We start from the raw sequence: 21,325 nt of genomic DNA, 5'->3' as shown, positions 1-21,325 counted from the left end.
GAGGTTCCCAACTTTTACCCAAAAATGCACCTACAAGCTTATACATGGCCTTTTCCCATAAATCCGTCTAGTCTACCAGGATAAATTACCCAAACCCGAACAGGACAAGTCAAGACACTGTTCTTTATACCACACAGGTTTAATTGCAGCTAACAAGACAAGAAGTGGTGAGAAAACAAGGAATAATAACCATACAATAAATTGAGGGTCTGTCACTCGCTCACCGCAGGCAGGTTGGTGATCTTTCTGTCTTCTACGGACTCCTCTCCGGCGTAGCTCCCCCAGCTCTGTCTGTGCTCTGTCCCTCAAATTTTTCTACAAGACGCATAAGAGCTGTCAGCAATCCTCTTATGGTGAAACTGCCAAAATCAAGACTCTCTGCTCACCTTCACTCTTTCATTTCTCTTTTTTTCACTTTTCTATTTCGCGGTTTCACTTTCCTATTTGGTGGGGGGGGGGGGGGCGGGGGGGTAGGGGGTAAGGGCTTAATATTAATAATGGGTAGCAATGTCTGACTTCCAAAATTACCATTTGTTAGTGTAGTTGCAGTGCACGTGAAATCACAAATACAGTTTATGTTCATTATTGTTACTCACGTTTAAATACGGGATGCTTTTGTCTTAATTGTAAACTACTGAAAAAATTAAGGTGGGGGCATTGGTATTCCTACACCATCACCACCTGTGAGTGAGAGCACCATGGTTGAGACGATAAATGCAAGTGAGGTCAAAATGCTCACAATTGTAATACCCTGCTCCTGAAATAGGGTGCGGAGGAGCTATCCAAGTGTGGTGTCCTCATGCATGATCCTGTTGATTGTGTCAGGGATCCGAGAGATTTGGGAGTGAAGGTTCCCGCTGTTAGTAGAGGCAGCCTCCAATTGGGGAGCGCTTTCATTTTTGAGTTCTTGCCGCTGCTTCTCAAAGTCTCGCAGATGTGCCTCAATGCCTTATCTGACCTTTGAGGCAATGTACTACTCCCTCCAGCTTTCTTTAATTCTGGGTGATGTCGCCATCTAACTTTGAGATCCCCGCCACTATCTCCAAGAGCCTCGCTTGGTTGTTGATAATCTCTCCCTGCTGTGCTCACATGGCTTTGTCAAGCCCTGCAAGATCTCTGATCTCTTAGGTATCCAGGTTTTTTTGGGGTTTTTTTTGTATACAAGATCGAGGCTGGTGAAAGAGCGAACATTAATCACACAGAAAGACAAGCCGACACATAAAACAAATAACATCGGGAGCGGCAGACAAGATGGGGAGAGAGGGGGAAGGACACAAACACAACATTTGAGAGCAGGGACCGAGAGACATGGAGACATCAAGAGATCTGTGGGAGGGAGAGGGCTTTGGGGGGGAGGCATGGGAATGGGGGGTGGGAGAGGTATAAAACATATGGACACTGCCAGGACTTCCAGGAAAGAAGTTGGAATTTTAAACAAGGTGGATCTGGGGTGAATTAGCGGGGGTAGAAAAGATCAAGGTTTTGGATGGGGGAAGATAAGAGATGGTGGTGAACAGCTGTTTTAAAGACCTGGAGGGAGGAGAGGGATTGAAGGGAGTGTGGGAGTTTGTTCCACAGGCTGGAGAAAAGAGGAATGAAAGAGTGAAGGTGAGCAGAGAGCCGAGATTTCGGCAGTTTAACCATCAGAGGGTGGCTGGCAGATCTTGTGCGACCTGTAGGAATATTTGGGGCACAGAGCACAGAGAGAGCTGGGGGAGCAAGGCCGGAGAGGAGTCGGTAGAAGACAGAAAGTCCACCTACCTGCCTGCGGTGAGTGAGTGAAAGACCCTCGGAGATAGCTTCATCGTGGGAGATTCCAATGATTCTGAAAGCTTTGGTTTCAACAGCTTGAAGCCGAGCAAGGTGTGAGGCAGGAGCACCAGCCCATAGGGGTGAACAGTATTCCATTGAGCTGCGGATGAAAGCCTTGTATGTGGTGAGGAGCTCAGGTGTATCGAGGTTCGATGTATCGAGTGAGGGAGGACATTGCGGTGCAGTTTATATTTTGGTTTCCAGTCAATGAACCCTAGCTGATCGCGGATAGCTCTGCCACATTTCCGACAGGTTATTGTCAACAGCGCTAGAGATTTTTAGTGTTCCCGGCAAAGATATCATAATCTTGAAGGGCCTTGAACCGCAATTAGCCATCTTTATCCACCTCTAATCTGGAGTCGTCCTTCCGCGTGGGAGGGGTATCCCTCCTGGCTGCCTGTGCGGCGTCGTAGTTATGCACAGCTTCCATGAGGGAGCGTGTTTCTTGATTCAGCTCTCCCCACAACACCCCCACCCCATCTTCCCTTCTCCTCCCCCACTCTCTCCCTATCTTTCTCCCTTTATCGCTCTCCCACCCTGCTTGGTTGGACCCCATATCCAAACAATCCCTCCTTCTGCCATTGTCACACTGTTGTGCATTGCAATAAGGTTGAAACAACAGTGGTATTGAACAAATACCACAGAGCATTTAATTACGAGAAGTGCTTTCACAGGAACAGCACAATGCCTTCTTCACAATATGGACACAAACATAACCCTTACCGCCAGCTACGACCCCCTTGGGAGGTTAAGGGCATTCAGCAAAGTGTGGTTGGCACCAACAATCCCTCGACAATCGATCTGATTCAGATGATGCAGGTACAATTTCCAAATCTTGGAGAGTACAATATGATCGTCCCAGGAACAGTACGTCTAGCCTTCAGAATCACCCGGCCGATGTCCGGTGAAAGAGACACCCACACGATGGTCCAGAACCTAGGCCGTGCGATTGTGAAAAAGACCACAATCAGGATTAGCGGCAATGAGGTGATGAGTATAGAATATAGATGACTCTGGTGTCTTTCAATGCAACTGCGACTTCTGGAAAACATCCTGCAAGCACAAAAACGCAGCCTACCAAACACTGACGCAAGCAAAGACTGAAATGTAAACAGACATAGAATGGCAGCTGGTAACAAATCCGAAAAGAAGCAGGATAAAGCTATCGCAGCTGCCTCCGGCAACCGTTTTTATATCCCGCTGGACTTTGAACTGCTGGAGACCCGCATGTTGTTCTACAGGTGGCCTGGGGAGACAGACTCGAGTAGGAGCTCACGTTTAATGACTATTTATGCGTGATTCTGATTGATAGCACGCCGGAAGTAAGCTACAACCTCGAGTACGATATGATGATGCATCCAGAGCTGGCGAAGATAATTTGCAGTCAGTACAACAGCTGCCTTGCAATCTTATACGACAGAGTCCTTCGCCACCGTAAGATGACCGTGAAGAAAGGACATCAACCTGAATACCCCGGCATGCAGCATGCAAGGTATACTGATGCTGTTTGAAGACTCCAAAGAAAATAAAGCCTATGACAGAGACACTGAGGACTTCTACAACTCTAAAATCACCAAGGTGGAGGTGATCATTGAGGGAGTCTCCAACCAGCTGAACAGCCAAGGCATGCACACCTACCCGCAATCGGATGAGGCAAAAAAGTACCTTGCCGAAATGGTGCACAAAGAACACCATCCCCAGGCCGCAATGGTGGAAAATTGCTTTAACATTGCAGATGTAACTCTTGGGGAGTATCTGACCACCAGGTACCCGCTATGGCAGGACCCATGCTCAACCTATGATGATGAGTTGCACAGCAGCAGGCGGCGGCTTGAGAACACCACTGAAGGGTCTACCATCGAGATCACAAAGACTTCAGAGAGCGCAGGCACATCGAACCTATACCTGTACGTAATTATGATTGCCCAGCTCAACATAGATGGCTGCTACAAGCAGGCTATCTATTCACATTGATCCGCCTGCGCTTCCACGTGCCCCACACTCTGCCCACATATCTGGCCAGACCTGCTGTGGTAAAACGGTCTTTACCCGAGATCTTCTGGAATTGCCACCATAGTTTGGCGGCTACTGTAGTGTATTTCATCACATCGTCATTCTGTGCCCCACCTGGTAACAAGACATATCAAGAACGGTCCTGGAGTAGTGGTGACCCTAAGGTTTACAGGGTGTTTCAAAAAGTGATACTTCCTAGTGAGTTAGCTGAACTACTATAGTCCCCCACCCTCCTCCACCCCTGCCTCACTTATAATGGAAAATCTCTTCTATTATAAATGTATTTTACATTTACTACGATTATAGAAACCATGAAACATCACTGAATGTGACATGTTATGGTGACGTTCCATCTCGGTAAAGGCAAACGCCGAGTTTTAAGAAACCTTGTCTGTGACTTGTCATACCTGGTGCATTCAAAGAGTTCATCCGAAGTTATTAAAATGCTAGGCTCATGGCAAAGGGTCTAATGGGGTCTTAAGGGTGTAAGGTGTATAAAGGGTCGTGAGGCCGTTAAAGGATCGATAGGTTCAGGGTGTCTAAAATGTGAAAGGTCTGAGGGGCTAACGTCAATGGTCTGTAAAGGACTAAAAAGTCTAAATATCTGAAAGGTCCACAGTCAAAGGTTTGTAAAGATCCAAAGGGTGTAAGGGGTCTGAGAGTTCAAAGGGTCTAACGTCTAAGGTCTAAAATACAAGCTCTTTAACGTCTAAGGGATCTAAAAGTCCTTAAGGTCTCAAAGGTACATGCCAGGAGATCGTAATTCACACACTTAGCAACATGGTGCCTGTTGTTAACTTCACAAACTCTAGCATTCTATATGGCACTGGGGTTTAAAACAAATGGGTAGGCCTGCACGAATTCCATCTAGCCTTAAGACTCGTGGGCCTTGTCAACAGGTTATTTGCCAGAGAGCCAGGCTGACCTCAAGGAGAAGACACCAATGAGTCCGCTGAACGAATTTGCTGATTTCAACAATCTGAAGCCACAGTACAAGGTCATCAAGGAAGAGGGTCCTCCTCATACCAAGGTCAGCAATGAAAGTTGGCCCCCTTGATCCATATGAATTGAAAGTCCTTTATAAATAAATATATGGTGCCTCAAAACAGTTTACTCAGAAAATGTGTCGTCTATTATTTTGTTCCAGTTGCGTATTGTTTCAATTTTTTTTTTGGAGCAATCATTGTGATAATTTTTTTCATTTTGTTTTTAAGTTGCTGGCCAAGTTAGCTCCATGTTCTCATGTGCAAATATTTTCATGATATTATAAATTCGTATCTCATGTAATACCTTTTGAGCCACTCTGTATTTCAATGCATCTAACGGTCCATTTTATGGCCTGGCATCCATTTGCTTTACCCCCTTGATAACACTCTTTATTGTCGTCTTCCCTGATGTAGCCCTTCACAGTGCAGCCGGTGCTAGGTGAGCAATGCTGCGAGAAAACAACAAACACCATTAAGAAAGCCAAGCACATGGCAGCTCAAGAAATCATTGACAAGACGACGCTCAGCGAGCCTGTCCCCCAAAATCTGAAACACACCACAAGCAGCAACTCGACAATGTCGGCGAGCACAGGTATTTAGATTTACTGTTATTATCGAAGGTGGCCAGAGGTTATGTTTTCATCCCAGTCTGTTTGTCTGTGAGCAGGATATCTCAAAAAGTTATGGACGGATTTGGATGAAATTTGGTGGACAAGTTGGGTGGGTATGTGACAAAGACGAATTGATCAGATTTTTGGGAAGACCTGGATCCAGATACGACAATATTTGAAGTGATCCTTCACTCTTGAGAGATGGGTGAAAAACATTATATAGCATGATATCTCAATAAGTTGTGGATGGGTTTTGACCAAACTTGGTGGATGACCAGGGTAGGTGATAAGCCGATTAGAGTTTGGTTCAGTTCCGGTTCCAGATCTGGCCTATCAGTGGGATACAAAACATAAACTGTTGGTTCAGTTCCGGTTCCAGATCTGGCCTATCAGTGGGATACAAAACATAAACTGTTCAGTCTGGCAGAGGTATGCGCTCTACCGAGTGCCGTTCAAGTTTATATTGTGATGGATGTCGTCACAGATAACTCTAAAAGGCCACCGCATCTATAAAAAGATCACAGACCTCATCCACAACACTCACCTCTAACCGGATGCTCATGCCCTGTGTCAGCTTACCGTACCTGTGAGATGACTGAAGCAGATGGGGAACCATGCCGGCAGCCGCGCAACAGATGTGAATTAGCCCAAAAACCAATATTACATGCTGCACCATGTCTTATATCAGAGAGGAATAAACCGCTTCGGCTAATTACCCCCAGGATAAGTTACCCAAACTCGAACAGGACAAGTCAAGATAACGTTCTTTATACCACACAGGTTTAATTGCAGCTAGCAAGTTAAGAAGTGGTGAGAAAACAAGCAATTATAACCACACAATAAATTGAGGGTCTTTCTCTCTCTAAAAGCAGGCAGGATGGTGATCTTTCTGTCTTCCACCGACTCCTCTCCGGCCTAGCTCCCCCAGCTCTGCCTGTGATCTGTCCCTCAAATATTCCTGCAGGACGCACAAGATCTGCCACCAAAACTACCAAACTACCAAAAAGAGGACTTTCTGCTCACCTTCACTCTTTCATTCCTCTTTTTTCCATAAGCGGTTTGACTTTTTTATTTGTGTGGGGGTGGGGGTTGGGTGGCTGGGCAAGGGCTTTATATTAATAATGGGTAGCAAGGTCTGACTTCCAAAATTAATGTTCGTCAGTGTACTTACAGTGTACGTGAAATCAAAAATACAGTTTACGTTCATTATTGTTACTCGCGTTTAAATACGGGATGTTTTTATCTTAATTATAAAATACTGAAAAAAATTAAGGTGGGGGCATTGCCCCCCCCCCCTCTTCCCAAACTTCGCTGGTGCTTTTTTCGTTCCTCTGGAACAAACTCCCGCACTCTCTTCAATCCCACACCTACCTCCAGGTCTTTAATACAGCTATTCATCACCATCTCTTATCTTCCCCCATTCAAAACCTTGATCTTTTCTACCCCGTTAATATACCCCAAATCCACCTCCTTCAAATTCCGTTTTCTTTCCTGAAAGTCCTTGTAGTGTCCATCTTGTTTATCCCATGTACCCCACCCCAAGCCCTCTCCCTTCCACAGATCTTCCGATGTCCCTGTTCTCCACTGTTGTTGTGCTTCCCTCTCTCTCCCCCTCTTGTCTCCTGCCACTTTTATTGTCCGTTCTATGTGTTAGCTCTTACACGAGCCTCGACTTGGTGAACCAAAACCAAAAAAAACCCATCCGTTCCTTTCATGATTCAGCTGGTACAGTCGTTGCCAAAAATATTGGCACCCGTGCACTTTTTTCAAATACCTCACAATTTTTATGAAAAATAAGTTGAAAGTATTTGGTCTCCACAATTCCTTATTTCATTGTTAATATTACAGATCTTTTGTTTTTGATTCAGAGCTTAATATATCCTTTTAAATCAGAAAATAAAAAGAAATGGCATTGACAAAATTATTGACACCCTAGACTTAATATTGCGCAGCACGCATGGCCTTTGGACAAAATAACTGCAGTCAAGCGCTTCCTCTAGCCATGATGAGCTTCCTATACCTATCTAATGGCAGTTTGGCCCACTCTTCTTGTGCAAACTGCTCCAGTTCTCCCAGATTTGAGGGGTACCTTCTCCCAACTGCTGTTTTCAGATCTCCCCACATGTGTTCAATGGGATTCAGATCTGGATTTATTGCTGGCCACTTCAGAACAGTCCAGCGTTTTGTCTTGAACCATTCCTGGATGGTTTTTGAGGTGTGTTTGGAGTCATTGTCCCGCTGCAAGACCCATGACCTTGGATGGAGACCCAGCTTTCTGACACTGGGTTGAACATTGCGCTTTAAAATGCCTTGGTTATCTCCTGATTTCATGATGCCATGCACACATTCAAGGCACCCAGTACCAGAGGCAGCACAGCAGCCCCAAAACATCACTGAACCTCCTCCATGTTTGACTGAAGGGAAGGTGTTCTTCTCTTTGAAGGTTTCATTTTGTTTTCTGTAAACATCGAGATGATGTGCTTCACCGAAAAGCTCTAATTTGGTCTCAACTAAACTTGTGAACAGCTGAAAGGATTCAAATTAAAACTTGGTGCAGGTATGTATAATGATGTAAACATGAACTGATTCAATTTTGGGGTCAAGAGGTCAAAGGTCAGAGGTCATGTCAGGTAAAAATGTGATAACTTGAGAACAACTGAATGGATTTAAAGCAAACTTTGTGCAAGTATTATCATGATGTAATAATGTGGGCAGAGGCATATCGGTCGACATCGTGACGTCAAAGAGTGTCGTTCTAGTTTACGATATTATCTCGTTTGATTTTATTGTATGATTATTATTTGTAGTGGTCTTGTATATGCATAATATATTGTTACGGTTTTAGAACCTTCACTTGTAAATAATCTCTTGTAAATATTCCACTTATTAAATGATTAAAGGTAGCACCCTAATTAGTCCACAAGCAACACATAGGCCACCATAGGAACTTTAGTTATTTCATTATTATGTGTTTCAGATAAGGCCGTGTTTCCAATAGTTGAATCTGCGCTGCATCAATTAAATAAGAATAGGCCCCCAAATCCCATTCCGGTCATTGTGCGGCTTCCCTCTAAAAGCGCCGCCATTAGCCATGCGGTCTGGCTCGAGGAAGAAGGGGGCGGGACGCCAAGGACAAGGTGTGGCCTGTCAACAAGCCATCAAAGGCGTGGCCAGTAAGCCCCGACCAGCCAACCAGGGCTGAGGGAAGGTCGCTGGCGGGCGTGGCTTTGTGGAGCGCGGAGTGATACGGGATCGCGTGATATAAGCGAACGCGAAAGCCCTTTTACGGACTCGACTGGACTGGACTCGCTGGCACTGATTAACATGGACTTTGAGCGGAGACAGACTTGTATTGAACAGCGCAGAAAGACTCTTTTGAGCGGATTGGGACTGCGCAGAGAACTCGCTTTGAACGTGTATTGAACTCTGGATCTTGTTATGGATCTTGGAGAGGCGGTTTGAGGACGTTCAGTGGCGGAGACGCGTTTATATGAGTCCGATTGAGGAACGCATACGTGCGAGGCATTCCTGTCCCCCCGCTATACGTAAGGTCCGCTCGCGGTCAACGACACGCGGAGCGCTGCCGGCCTGCTATCCACCACCACCACGGTACGAGTTGGAGCCGGACCTCATCGCCGGACCCTCTACCTGGACCTTCCACCCCACCAACTACAATCCCCGTGTGAGTCTGTCTGTTTGTCTGGGGCCCATAGAATAAGACCGTTTAAGATTGCCCTGTGTCTGCTTCCTCTCCTTCTTCTTCTTTGTACATCCTTTCCTTTCCTCTTCTTTTTGGTTTGTAAATAAATTGCCTTGTTCTTTCTTGGTTTTCCCTAATCTGATCGCATCCGTCCTTTCTATCCATTGAATACCTGTGGCATGATTACGACCGCTAAAATCGGGTTTAGTCCCTTGTTAATGGCTCGGGTCGCGGATTGCTAACTGCTAGGCAATTTCCATCGTATCTGTGGTCCGAGCAGGAGTTATTTCCCTGCTTTATGGTTGGGTTGGTAAGTAGGTATTTGGGACTCCATTGACCAATAACCCTAGCCAATACCGACCGGAAGGAGCGTTATAACTCCTAAGGACTCGGGTCGGCCAGTTAAAAAGACAAGGGGATTAACCCCCTCTTGATTAAGGGGAGCGCCGACCCCCGAGATCCGTAACAATATTTTTTTGGACAATTTTATTGTATTTCACTTTGATGGAACTGAACACTTTTAGTCCTTTCACGACTTGTTCTAGGTCTTTTCAATTCAACTGAAATTTGATTTGATTGAGACTGAAGTCAGAAAACCACCAAAAAACAAACAACAACTGAAAAAGAGACTGCAGTAAACGCTTGGCAAAACATCTTAAAGGAAGATACCAATAGTTTGGTGATATTATTGGGTCACAGGCTCGATGCAGTTATTGCATGCAAGCAATATGCAACCAAATACTAACTATTATACTACTTTAATTTACTTTAAGTTAATCTGTTCTAATACTTATGGCTGCCTAAAACGAGGGGACTGATCATAAAAAATCCTATTGTTCTACAATGGTAAACATGTAGGCATGAAAATATCTTCCATGAAATTATCATGAAATTATCATGAAAAATATCATGAAAAATATCATGAAATTATCTCTCCATTCTCAAGACCGAACTCTCTTATCTGTCTCCCTCTTCCAAATCCTGGTGGCGTCTGGTCAAATCTGTTTCTCGTGTTTGTTCCCCCTCCATCCCCTCCCTCACCTCAAACGGCTACACGGCTGACTCCGCACGTGAAAAAGCTGAATGCCTCAACTCTGTGTTTGCCTCTAAATCTTGTGTCCCAAACCCATCCCTCTCTGTACCCACCGTACCCAGTCGTACCCAGCTGCTCCTGGACTCTGTGTTCTTTCCTCCTGACAAGGTGGAAAAGTTTCTGTCAACCCTCGACTCTGATTCTGCAACTGGACCTGACGGCATCAGCCCACGGGTCCTAAAAGCCTGTTCTTCTGCTCTTTCACTCCCTCTCTCTGTTCTTTTCACCCTCTCTTTTGCTCAAGGTCAACTGCCATCTGCTTGGAAATTAGCAAACATTACCGCTTTACACAAAAAGGTGCAAAAACAGATCCTAGCAACTACAGACCAATCAGCCTTCTCCAAATTATCAGCAAAGTCATGGAATCCATCATTGCTTTGGATATGAAATCTTTCCTCTAATTCAATGGCTTGATCTCTGATCATCAATTTGGTTTCAGACCTGGTCACTCTACTCTGGACATGCTGCTTCTGATTTCTCAACAATGGATGGAGGTCCTCAAAGCCAAACAGGAAATTAGAGCTGTCTCCCTTGACATATCACGTGCCTTCGATACGGTCTGGCACCCCGCTCTGCTCACCAAACCCTCCTCATTTGGTATCCATGGAAATCTCCACGCATGGGTGGCGGACTTCCTCTCTAGTCATAGTCAACGTGTGGCCCTGAATGGGTTTCTCTCATCGCCACTTCCTGTTCAGGCTGGAGTTCCCCAAGGCAGTGTTCTGGGCCCTGTGCTTTTTCTGGTCTTCATCAATGATCTTTCTGACTCTCTTGAAAATCCTCTCTATCTCTTTGCTGATGACTCTACTCTCTGCCGTTCCATTCCTCATCCCTCAGATCGGCAGTCTGCAGCCTCCTCACTCTCTGCAGACCTTGACAAAATCACAGACTGTGCAAACAAGTGGAACATGCCTTTCAATCCTGACAAATCTCACACTCTTACGATGTCTCTCCGAAAAGACCGACTGGACAACCCTCCCCATCCACTTTCTGAATAATCCTCTCCAAGAAGTTCTGTCACTCAAGCTTTTGGGTCTCACTATCTGCCATGATCTTTCCTGGGAAAACCACATTTCAAATCTGGCCTCCAAAGCCAGTCGCCGATTGGGCATCCTCCATCGTGCGACGTCCTTCCTTGGCACACCTGAGCTCCTCACCACATACAAGGCTTTCATCCGCAGCTCAATGGAATACTGCTGCCTCACACCTAGCTCGTCTTCACGCTGTTGAAACCAAACCGTTCAGAATCATTGGAATCTCCCACGATGAGGCTAACTCCAAGGGCCTTTCACTCACTCACCGCAGGCAGGTTGGCGGTCTTTCCGTCTTCTACCGACTCCTCTCCGGCCTTGCCCCCCCCCCCCCAGCTCTCTCTGGGCTCTGTCCCCCAAATATTCCTACAGGTCGCACAAGATCTGCCTGCAACCCTTATGGTTAAACTGCCAAAATCAAGACTCTCTGCTCACCTTCACTCCTTCATTCCTCTTTTCTCCCGCCTCTGGAACAAACTGCCTCACTCCCTTCAATCCCACTCCTCCCTCCAGGTCTTTAAAACAGCTGTTCACCACCATCTCTTATCTTCCCCCATCCAAAACCTTGATCTTTTCTACCCCCGCTAATTTCACCCCAAATCCACTTTTTTGAAATACCAACTTCTGTCCTTGAAGTCCTTGGTGTCCTTGTGTTTATTACTTCTCCCCCCCCCCCTTCCCATGCCTCCTCCCCCCAAGCCCTCTCCCTCCCACACATCTGCCGATGTCCCTGCTCTCAAATGTTGTGTTTGTGTGCTTCCCTTTCTCTCCCCATCTTGTCTTTCGCTTCCTCTTTTTATATATTTTGTTTGTCTGTTTGATTTGTTAGTGAAATAAATGTTAGCTCTCTTACGAGCCTCGATTCTGTATTCAAAATAAAAAAAATAAAAAATACGAAGATATATAAGCTGATCTTCTGTGCTATTGCCTCATATTCATCTTTTGATCTCAAATCCAAATTTCTTGAGTGCATAGCAATAACAAATTTGACTTCACTGTTCGAATACTTATGGAAGGCACTGTATTTACAAAATTAGGCTACTCACATTTAATTGAGAATGGCAATTACATGAAATTTCCGTGGGATATATCTCGCGAGGTTGTGAATGGGACTGAAGGAAGTTTGGATAATTGTTCTCACGAGAGATTCTCGTTGCTACCTATATTGTGAATGGGGTGAAAGGAGATGTTGGGAATGTGGAAAAGCAGGTTATGAAGAGGTAGGAGTAGGTGAAGTTGCTAATTCTAAAAAGATGTCGTACATTACAGTTTGGGAGATGGTTTGTTGTTCACCATAGGAGATGGCATCAAACGGCATGTGTAGCCATGGAGGCAGCCATTCCCTGACTCCCGACGATCACTGCAAGCCATTTCTCCACCCTTTAAGCTATCCCCTTTGGAGAGACTTTGCTACAGAGCATGCGTTGCCTGCACAATCCCAGAAAACACCACTTAGTGTTTATAACATTAGATCTGAGCCTTGTCTGTTGGGTAGCTAATCTATACGAGTTGGTGGTTAATTTTGTTTTGAAAATGTGATGTGGCTCTGGTACTGGCATGATGAACCAAGCGTCTTTGTCTACATCTCAGTCTGTTTTCTTTGGCAGGCCAGAAAACAAGATCTGGAGCAGGAGAGGAAACATCAACTGTTGCTGACCAATGGTTCCTGCCTGCAAACATGGAGAACTGGGACAAGAATGATGTGCAACATTGGCTGATGACTGAGGTGCGAATTGCCCAAGCGGACATCAACAAGTTATACAATGAAGAATGCCAAGGTTCATTACTCGAGATTATGAATGAAGATGATCTGAAAAAGTTTGGGCTTCCTCTTGGTCCAAGCTTGATTTTGATAAAAAAACGAGACATATTCCTGAAACAAATGGAAGCTAAAGAGAGAGAAAAAGCAAAACAGAGTGGAAACAGTCACAAGATTAACAAGCCAGAGAAGTCAAAAACAAGGGAGTGTTATACATATAAACAAGAAGGATTGAATGAGAGCACAGATGATGACAAAAATGGAAGTGGTACCTCTTTAGTGGGGCCAAGTTCAGATTTCTTGATGGATGAGAATGAAATGTTGGCCTCAAGAACAGCAAAGGTTTGTTCTTCATCGAAGCAGCAAGTCGACAAAAACATTCTTCAAGTTTCCAAAGAAAGCTTAAATTCTGAGATTCCAAGCTCTCATCATTTATATTGTTCTCCTCACCCATTTGATGAAATGTATTCTCGACAAAGGTACATTCAGGGTGGTGTCCTGCCCCCAAAGTCTGGCAAATTTAATTACTTGGAGCCAGCACACGAATACAAGCTGTTTGAATGTCTTGGTGTAGATGATGAATCAAAAATGAAGAAATTTTGCAATGAGGTGTTCAGGTTTGCAGGAGGATGCATGAACAGACGCACAAATGGTACAATTCATTTTGGGGTGGTAGATAAGGTGCCTGGAAAGCAAACGTCACGATATGTACATGGGGAAGTGGTTGGTGTTCAGGATGATGGAAGCAGAGACAAGTTTGGAGACTGTTTGAAAAAGAACTTCACCAAGTATTTTGATAAAAATGACATAGATGATGCCAAAGATTGTGTGAGGCCCCCAAGATTTGTTGAAGTGAACTCTCAAGCTTATGTGACCCTCAATAAACATGTAATTGAGGTTGATATTGTCCCAAAAGGTACAACATGTGGAAATAAAGTATACAACACAAAGCAAATGGTCTTTGTAGGAGGAAAATGGGAAGCTGATAATGGTCATATCTATCTCAGAGATGGGGCTTCTACCACAGACATAATGGCAAATCAAAATGAAAGAATTCGCATTGATAGCGTTGGAAAGCTCAAAGATGATGTTCAGAAATGGACAAAAGAAAGGCAAAGCAAGGATGATATGCCAAAGGTTCCAGTAAAGAGGGAAGATGAAGGCAGAAAGTTGGCAATCCTGTTAACAGGAGGAAAAGGCACTTTGGACAATTCACGGTACAAAACACACATTTTGGTTGTAAATAAAGCAACCAAAGATCAGCTGAAAGATCTTGCATTTGTTCAGGATATTAATTGGCTCGCTGTGTTGGACTTTGATCCAGAATCAAATGCATCAGGTCTTTGCAGCATTGTTCGACCTGAGAAAGCTGTCAACCTTCACTTCCCTCGTCAATATGTCGAAAATAACAACAAAGACAAAGAAACTATGGTTACAGACTTGCATCTGTACGAGCAAACAAGTTGGATCTTTTGCAATGGACGGGCAGACATGACTGACACAAGAGACAGGCCAATGGATCCAAAGGAGTTCTGGAAGAAACGCAGCATGGAGCTCCGGAACCTCGTGCAGTTTCTTTGCCATGAAGATATTACACCAAGTGGAAGAGTTATTGTGGTGTTTCTTGTCTTGTTTGAAGTCCAGGACCCAATTGATCCTTTTATGGAAATATTTTTCAATTTCTACCAGGAATTGGGTGGCCTGGAAGATGTGCTGGTCATAACGGGGAGTGCTGAGACTTTTCAAAGTTGGACAAACATTACAAAGCCTAGGTTGACCGAAGAAGAGTTACAAAGTAGGTCAATAAGCAGGTCAAGCTTGCAGCATGTGAACTGTACAATTCAGAAAATAAAGTCAGCCACAAGAAGTGACAAGCGTTACTTGCGCACATCTTCTGGAACCGATTTCACATTGAAAGCTGCAGATGAAGAGTTTTTATCAAGTATAAAAATATTGTGTTCAAATGAGTGTGAAGGCACAGCAGTAGAATTGCAGAAAGAACAATTAGAGGAATCGAGAAAGATACGTGAAGAGGCCTTTCATCGAGGTGATAAGGTCAGTCCATGGAATTTTTACTTTGCAGAGAAAACTGGAAAGGCGTTCATTAAAAGAGACCAGTTTGATTCATTGGTGGAGTGTATTGAATCAGCAATGACATGTGATGTTGCAGTGAAGAGGGTAAATCTTTTCCATCACCCAGGATGTGGGGGAACAACGCTGGCATGGCATGTTCTTTGGCATCTGAAAAAGAAGTACAGGTGCGCTGCTGTGAAAGACAATGAACATGATTACCAAGAGATCAGTAAGCATGTGGTAAAATTGCTTACATTTGGGGAATCTCATCCAGATGTTTACACTCCAGTTGTGCTGCTCATTGATGACTTGGAAGAGTTGGAGAATGTCAATAATTTGGCCTATCACATTCGATCATCCGTTTATGAGAGCAAAGTCCATTTTGAGACTCCTGTGGTGATCATACTGAACTGCATGCGCTCACAGGACCCAATTGAAAGCCAAAAGAAAAGCATTTTGGAGAGCGTGCATTTGGAGCAGCAGCTGTCAGCAAATGAGAAACACCTTTTTGAAGAAAAACTGAAAGAAATCAAGAAGGAGCATAAAGAAATCGAAACGTTTCTATCTTTCATGATTATGAAAGAAAGTTTCAGTGAAGAGTACATTCGGAAGGCTGTTGGCAACATGTTGAAGGGAATTGAAAGAGAGACCAAAGACACAAAACTGATCAGTTACTTGGCTCTGTTAAACCACTATGTGAAAAATTCCTGCATTTCAGTGTCCAAGTGTGAAGCTCTCCTTGGTGTATCAACAGTGAAGCAATCATTTTGGGGACAAGAAACTCTGGAAGAGACTCTCAGTTCCCAGGCTAGGTTGCTACTCATAAGGTTTCGGATGGATGAAGTGAACGGAACGTACGAGTCGATGAAGATAAATCATCCTTCGGTTGCATTGCAAATCCTGAAGATCCTCGAAGAAGATTTTGCGATTTCGCAAGATGATATTGCGAAAGATCTCTTGGAGGAAGATTGCCTGTTTGAATCAGGAATGGGACGAAGCCTGGTTGAGCGCGACGTGAGACGCATGATGGTAAAAAGACAGCGTAAACAGCTAGGAGATGACAGAAACACTTTGTTCTCACCATTGATTGAGGAGGTGAAGAGCTACCAAGGACCAATTCATGAAAACAGAAGCAAAATTCTGCTCATTGCTGCTACACACAGGTTTCCAAAAGATGCATTTCTTGCCCAAGCTCTTGCAAGATACTGTGACATTGAAGAAAATGATTTTGAAGAAGCCCAGGTTTGGGGCAAAAAAGCAATGGAATTGAGTCCACAAAATTCATACATTGCGGCCACCAATGGACAGACCTTCAAGCATCAACTTCAGAAAACCTGCAACCTCGAAGAAATTGAACGTGATGGACTGTCAGCGCAGCAACTTCAAAGAGCACTGGAGTTGGCAAACAAAGCATCACATTTCTTCAAAAAAGCCCAAGAACTGGCAAAGAAAGAGGATGATGATTTGAACACTTCTGGATTTAACGGTGAAGTTCAGACATCTTTGCATTTCATCGAATTGCTGAGTTACAATAAAGTGTTTGACAAAACCAATCCAATTAAGAAGATGACATTGGTGAAGTATCTCAAAGGGGAATGTGATCTCTCAAGAATCCCTATGGGTCCTGAAGAGGAGGAAGCAACGAAAGAAACTGTGCAGGTTCTGAAAAGACATGAATCATATCTGCGGAGCTTACAGATGGGCCTGAAGGAAAACCTGGAGTTGCTGGAAAGCATTCACACATTTTCTAAGGCAAGGGAAAGTGAAAATGAATTGGAAGAAAACAAGAACTATCACACAACAACAAAGTACTTTCGTCGGTACCTGGACATTTTCATCAGTGGTATTGACCTGTCTGAGGCAACAGGCATTGCTGCCAAATACTCTTCCCACAACAAAATTGAGAAAATGAGTGGTGACAGATTTTCTGGTCTTTACAAGCTCTTGCTTCATGTGGATGCAACAGGTGTGGAGGCCATTGTAAAAGAGTATGAAAATATAGGCATAACTACTGCTTCTGCGATCCGTGAAAAACAAAACTACGTTTTTGCTTGTGTCATTCTTCACTGCTTGAATAAAAAATCAAAACACCTGCCTCCTTATCAGCAACTTGTGCCATTGGTGAAAAGCGTGGTGAGGGATGCAAAACAGAAAGAATGGAGTCATCCAGATCCATTTTTTCTTGGTTCCTTGTTCTTTTCACCAGACAAACATCATCCCATAAACAAGGATGACATCATTCTCCTCAAAGACTGCACCGAGATGATGCGCCGTCTTTATCGTCTCAGGTTTGGCTCCAGATTGCACACCAGACAACCAGTGGTCATGTTTTTTCTTGGAAAAGGCGAGGGCTTGAACAGAATCTTACCGCGGAGCAAAATTGACGAAGTTTCAGAGCTGAAAACGTCAGGAAAGTCGCTGAAACAGCTGTGGCAAAGTGGAGAAATCTTGAAGGATAGCAAGGTTCAGGATCTCCTCCTCCGAGTTAATGGCGTAACCAGTGAGGAAGGGCAGCACATCTGTGTGAATTTTGGATTCCCCGCAGGTGAAGACCATCGGCTACAGATCCTAATTCGCCCTGTTTGCAAAGGGCAACTTCGCAGAGGCCGGAGCATCGAGAGAGTTTCCTTTTTCATGGGATTTTCTATGGATGGATTTCTTGCTTATGATGTGCAGGCAATTGGTTAATCTCTGCTGGCAATGGCAGCTAAAACCCATTTCTGTTTCATTATTTCTACTTCTGAAATTTTTTGTTTTGCAAATTACAGACATAATTATTTTTGTTTGTGAGGCAGAATCTTTCTGTCATCTTTTTTTTTCTTTATTGTTGAGGTAGTTGTGTACTTTAACAATCATGACCAACAGTATATCTTTTCCATTTTAATCTTTCAAAAAGAGGAATTTTTCTTTGATAATTTGCTCTGGTCTTGATGGGGAATGTCATGTTATGACTGATGTAACTCATGATATATTGATGCTGTTTTTTATTGTAGCTTAAAAAAACTTTTCTCCACTCACGGAAGATCGAAGCTCATGGAAGAGTTAGGTGACAGAGGGTATGAACACAAAGTAGGGCAGTGAGGAAGCAGTTGAACACAGAAAGGCCATCGACCAGAGCGAGAATGAAAGAGGTGGTAAAAAGAGAGGCCACGGAATCTGGTTAAGACTGCCACTACTGCTCTATATGCCAAGCTAATTTTCGTGAACTGTCGTATCTGTATCTGTATCTCTCTCTCCCTCTGTCCCTCTCTCCCTCTCTCTCTCTCTCTCCATGACTTTCACTCCAGCTCCTACAATGGATGAAGATATCCCCTCAAAAGATCTTGGATTTATCTTATTAGATGTTGTCATAACCCCATGTACAGCGAAGGCCTGTGTGTTAATGATAATATAAGACAAGGTTAATTTCCTTTTATTAATTATTCCTGTGCATATTGTAAATGAAGTATTTACTTTTACACAACTGGCATTGGAGCACTGTTCTGTATCCCAAGTAAATGTTGCATTGGGTATTTTACCTGCTCCATAATCTTTTTTTTTTTAAACCACCCATAAACCAGAGTGGGTGTGCCTTGTGGGTGTGGCTTAATTGAGCCCTCCCCCTCTCTTGGAGGCGTAGCTCAGCTGCTTGCGTCCTGTGGGCTGACTCACCAATGGTCACATGGCCGCATTTAACCTCGTATATAACTACAAGTATAACCTCGTATATAACTATATATAACTAGAAGAATTGGACGTCCTGTTCATAACGTTCAATGAATGTGATGCTCACAATAGTCTTAGACACAACTACATATGCAAGTATCGTATATTAAATTTGACAATATACAACTCGATTCTTTATTTGTGTATCTTTCCAATCTTACTCGTTTTTATATTCAACACCCCACATACCGACGACATTTACTCTAACTGCACGAGTTTTTTTTTGTTTTTTTTGATGAAGTAATCTGATATATGTTACAGAATGTGGAAGCAATTTTTCAATTTGTTGCAAATGCAGAAAATACCATTTTACTGTTTTCAAACTCATCTATTCGTTTCGGGAGAGAAATATTGTGTACCTACTCATAAATGCATGATGTTTTGAATAAGATGAGCATCTCAGACAAATGTTGATTTACACTTGGTATTGGTTACAAAAAAAATCTCAGTAAAATAATTTGCATCGTTTTGCGTTACAATCCTTTAATTCATTCACATCATAAAAATTTCTTGATTTCTTTTTCAAAAAGCAGAAATATATTACTATCGGCATGGCTGCTTATGCATGATCCATCTTTATCTATATCTATGCAATGTTTTATGCTTTGGTTCAAATTTGATTCAGACCTTTGTTTATAATACTTTATAATACTTTGAGTAATGAATGCGGATTAATAATTTTTGTGGGTATTTGTTTTTACAGCATTGGTCAACAATATCCATGTAATCATGTCTGAACAAAATAAACACCTTGAGGATGTTGAAATTTATTTACAACTTGTTGCAGAATATGTTAATATCGGTGAGAGCATCCATATTTGACTGGGGCAGATCATTAAAAGATTGATGTGGAAGTGTAAAGACGTCTCAAGTCGTTTTTTTTCGAAAAATGATGAGTCTGGGATGGGAACGAGCAAAGTGTTGGCCTCATCAGAGGGTCTGAGGACATTCACCCAAGAAAGCTGTAATGTCGGACATTATGACGTTTCATTCACAGCTGTTTTGATGAGTTTTTTCTACAGAAAAAAAGATGTTGAAAATAAGATTAAAGTTTGAAAGTCTGGTAAAGTATACTCTTTGCTTGACACATTAATCAAACGGCACTCAGTAGAGCGTATATACCTCTGCCAGATTGAACAATTTACGTTTTGGATCCCACTGAGAGGCCGGATCTGGATCCGGACCTGAACCAAAATTTAATTGTTTTGTTCTTGTCGCCTAACCAACTCATCCACCAACTTTTGTCATAATTCTTCCACAACCTTCTGAAATATCAAGCTACACATCGGTTTTGGCCCCATCTCTCAATCAAATGGTGAATTTTAAAAGTAAAATTATTTTAAAAGTAAAAAAATCATCATATCCAGATCTTGACCAAAATCTAATCACTTCTTCCTTTTCACACTCACAACCTGTCCACCAAGTTTTGTCCGAATCCGTCCACAACGTTTTGAGATATCGCGCTACATATCGCTTTGGCCGGATCTCTCAATGGTGAAGAATCACTTTTAAAATTCTAGTATCCTGATCCGAATCCGGATCTTCACCAAAATCTAATCAATTCGGCCTTGTCGCACACCTAACCTGTCCACCAAATTTCATCCGAATCAGTCCACAACTTTTCAGATATCATGCACACAAACAGACAGACAGATGTGAAAAGGTAACCTTTGTTCACCTTCGCTGGTGGAGCTCATGATCATGAACAGTAGTTGCCTGTTGATTGTGCAGACCTTTTTGTGATATTTATAAGTCCTAATTCAGCTTTTCGTATTTTCTTGAAACTTAGCTTCTTCAAATTCCTCGTGAAACATTCAAGGCAGTGTATAAGCAGAGTTAGAGTGGCTATCCACGGAGATACCTCCATGTAATAGCACAGCCTCATTGACTTCCAGTGGCCAGGTGGGAGCTTTTGGCACTCAATGCCTGGGTACCAACATGAAATTGGGTTGTTGCTTCAAGGTTGCCGAATTGATTGAAGGGGGTTTCAAGGTTCTTATGGAAAATATTCATTTTAAAACCATATATTTCTAAAAGCAAAAATGTTTAATAAATATCTTTAAATATCATATGCATCAATTTCTGTTGATTTTGACTCCAGACCACATCCAAACACATATATTGAATAGGATACTCTCAATTTAATGGGAATAGACACCATTCATCCCACTAGGTCTCGGACAAATATGTAGTGTCTGAGTTATGACCATGGTCCATGGCAAAATGTGACATAGTTGCTATGGGCTGCCATCTTGGGTTTCAGGTGACCTACACCTCAGGCAACCTTGAAACCCCCTTCCATCACTCAGGAAACCTTGATTTAGTGGGGAAAGACACCTCATTCATCCCTCTAGTCCAGGCCAAATAGTTTCTGAGTTATGATCGTGGGAAAATTTCACCGAGTTGCTATGGGCGGCCATCTTGAATGTTATTAACGAGGCATCCTCAAAAATCAATTTCCACAACACCATTGAATTCAACATACCTAAAAAAAACATTATAGACTGCAAAACCATTCTTTTACAATGTCTTCATCAAAACT

At 43.2% G+C, this 21,325-nt stretch overlaps 1 protein-coding gene across 1 annotated transcript in view; it reads left to right on the top strand.

Moving 5' to 3' along the window:
• The window catches only part of LOC144888681 (sterile alpha motif domain-containing protein 9-like), a 47,599-nt gene extending 27,955 nt beyond the window's left edge, over positions 1–19,644 (top strand). The window contains exons 5-7 of the mRNA XM_078767500.1: positions 4,725–4,855; positions 5,226–5,403; positions 12,854–19,644. Of these exons, the coding sequence (XP_078623626.1) occupies positions 4,725–4,855; positions 5,226–5,403; positions 12,854–17,766 (5,222 nt within the window). The 3' untranslated portion in view covers positions 17,767–19,644. The remainder of the gene's footprint in view (positions 1–4,724; positions 4,856–5,225; positions 5,404–12,853) is intronic.
• The last annotated feature ends 1,681 nt before the right edge of the window (positions 19,645–21,325 follow it).

Source organism: Myxine glutinosa, chromosome 13 (genome assembly GCF_964187855.1).
Source record: "Myxine glutinosa chromosome 13, kmMyxGlut1.1, whole genome shotgun sequence".
NCBI lineage: Eukaryota > Metazoa > Chordata > Myxini > Myxiniformes > Myxinidae > Myxine > Myxine glutinosa.
This window is presented reverse-complemented; position numbering and strand designations above follow the sequence as displayed.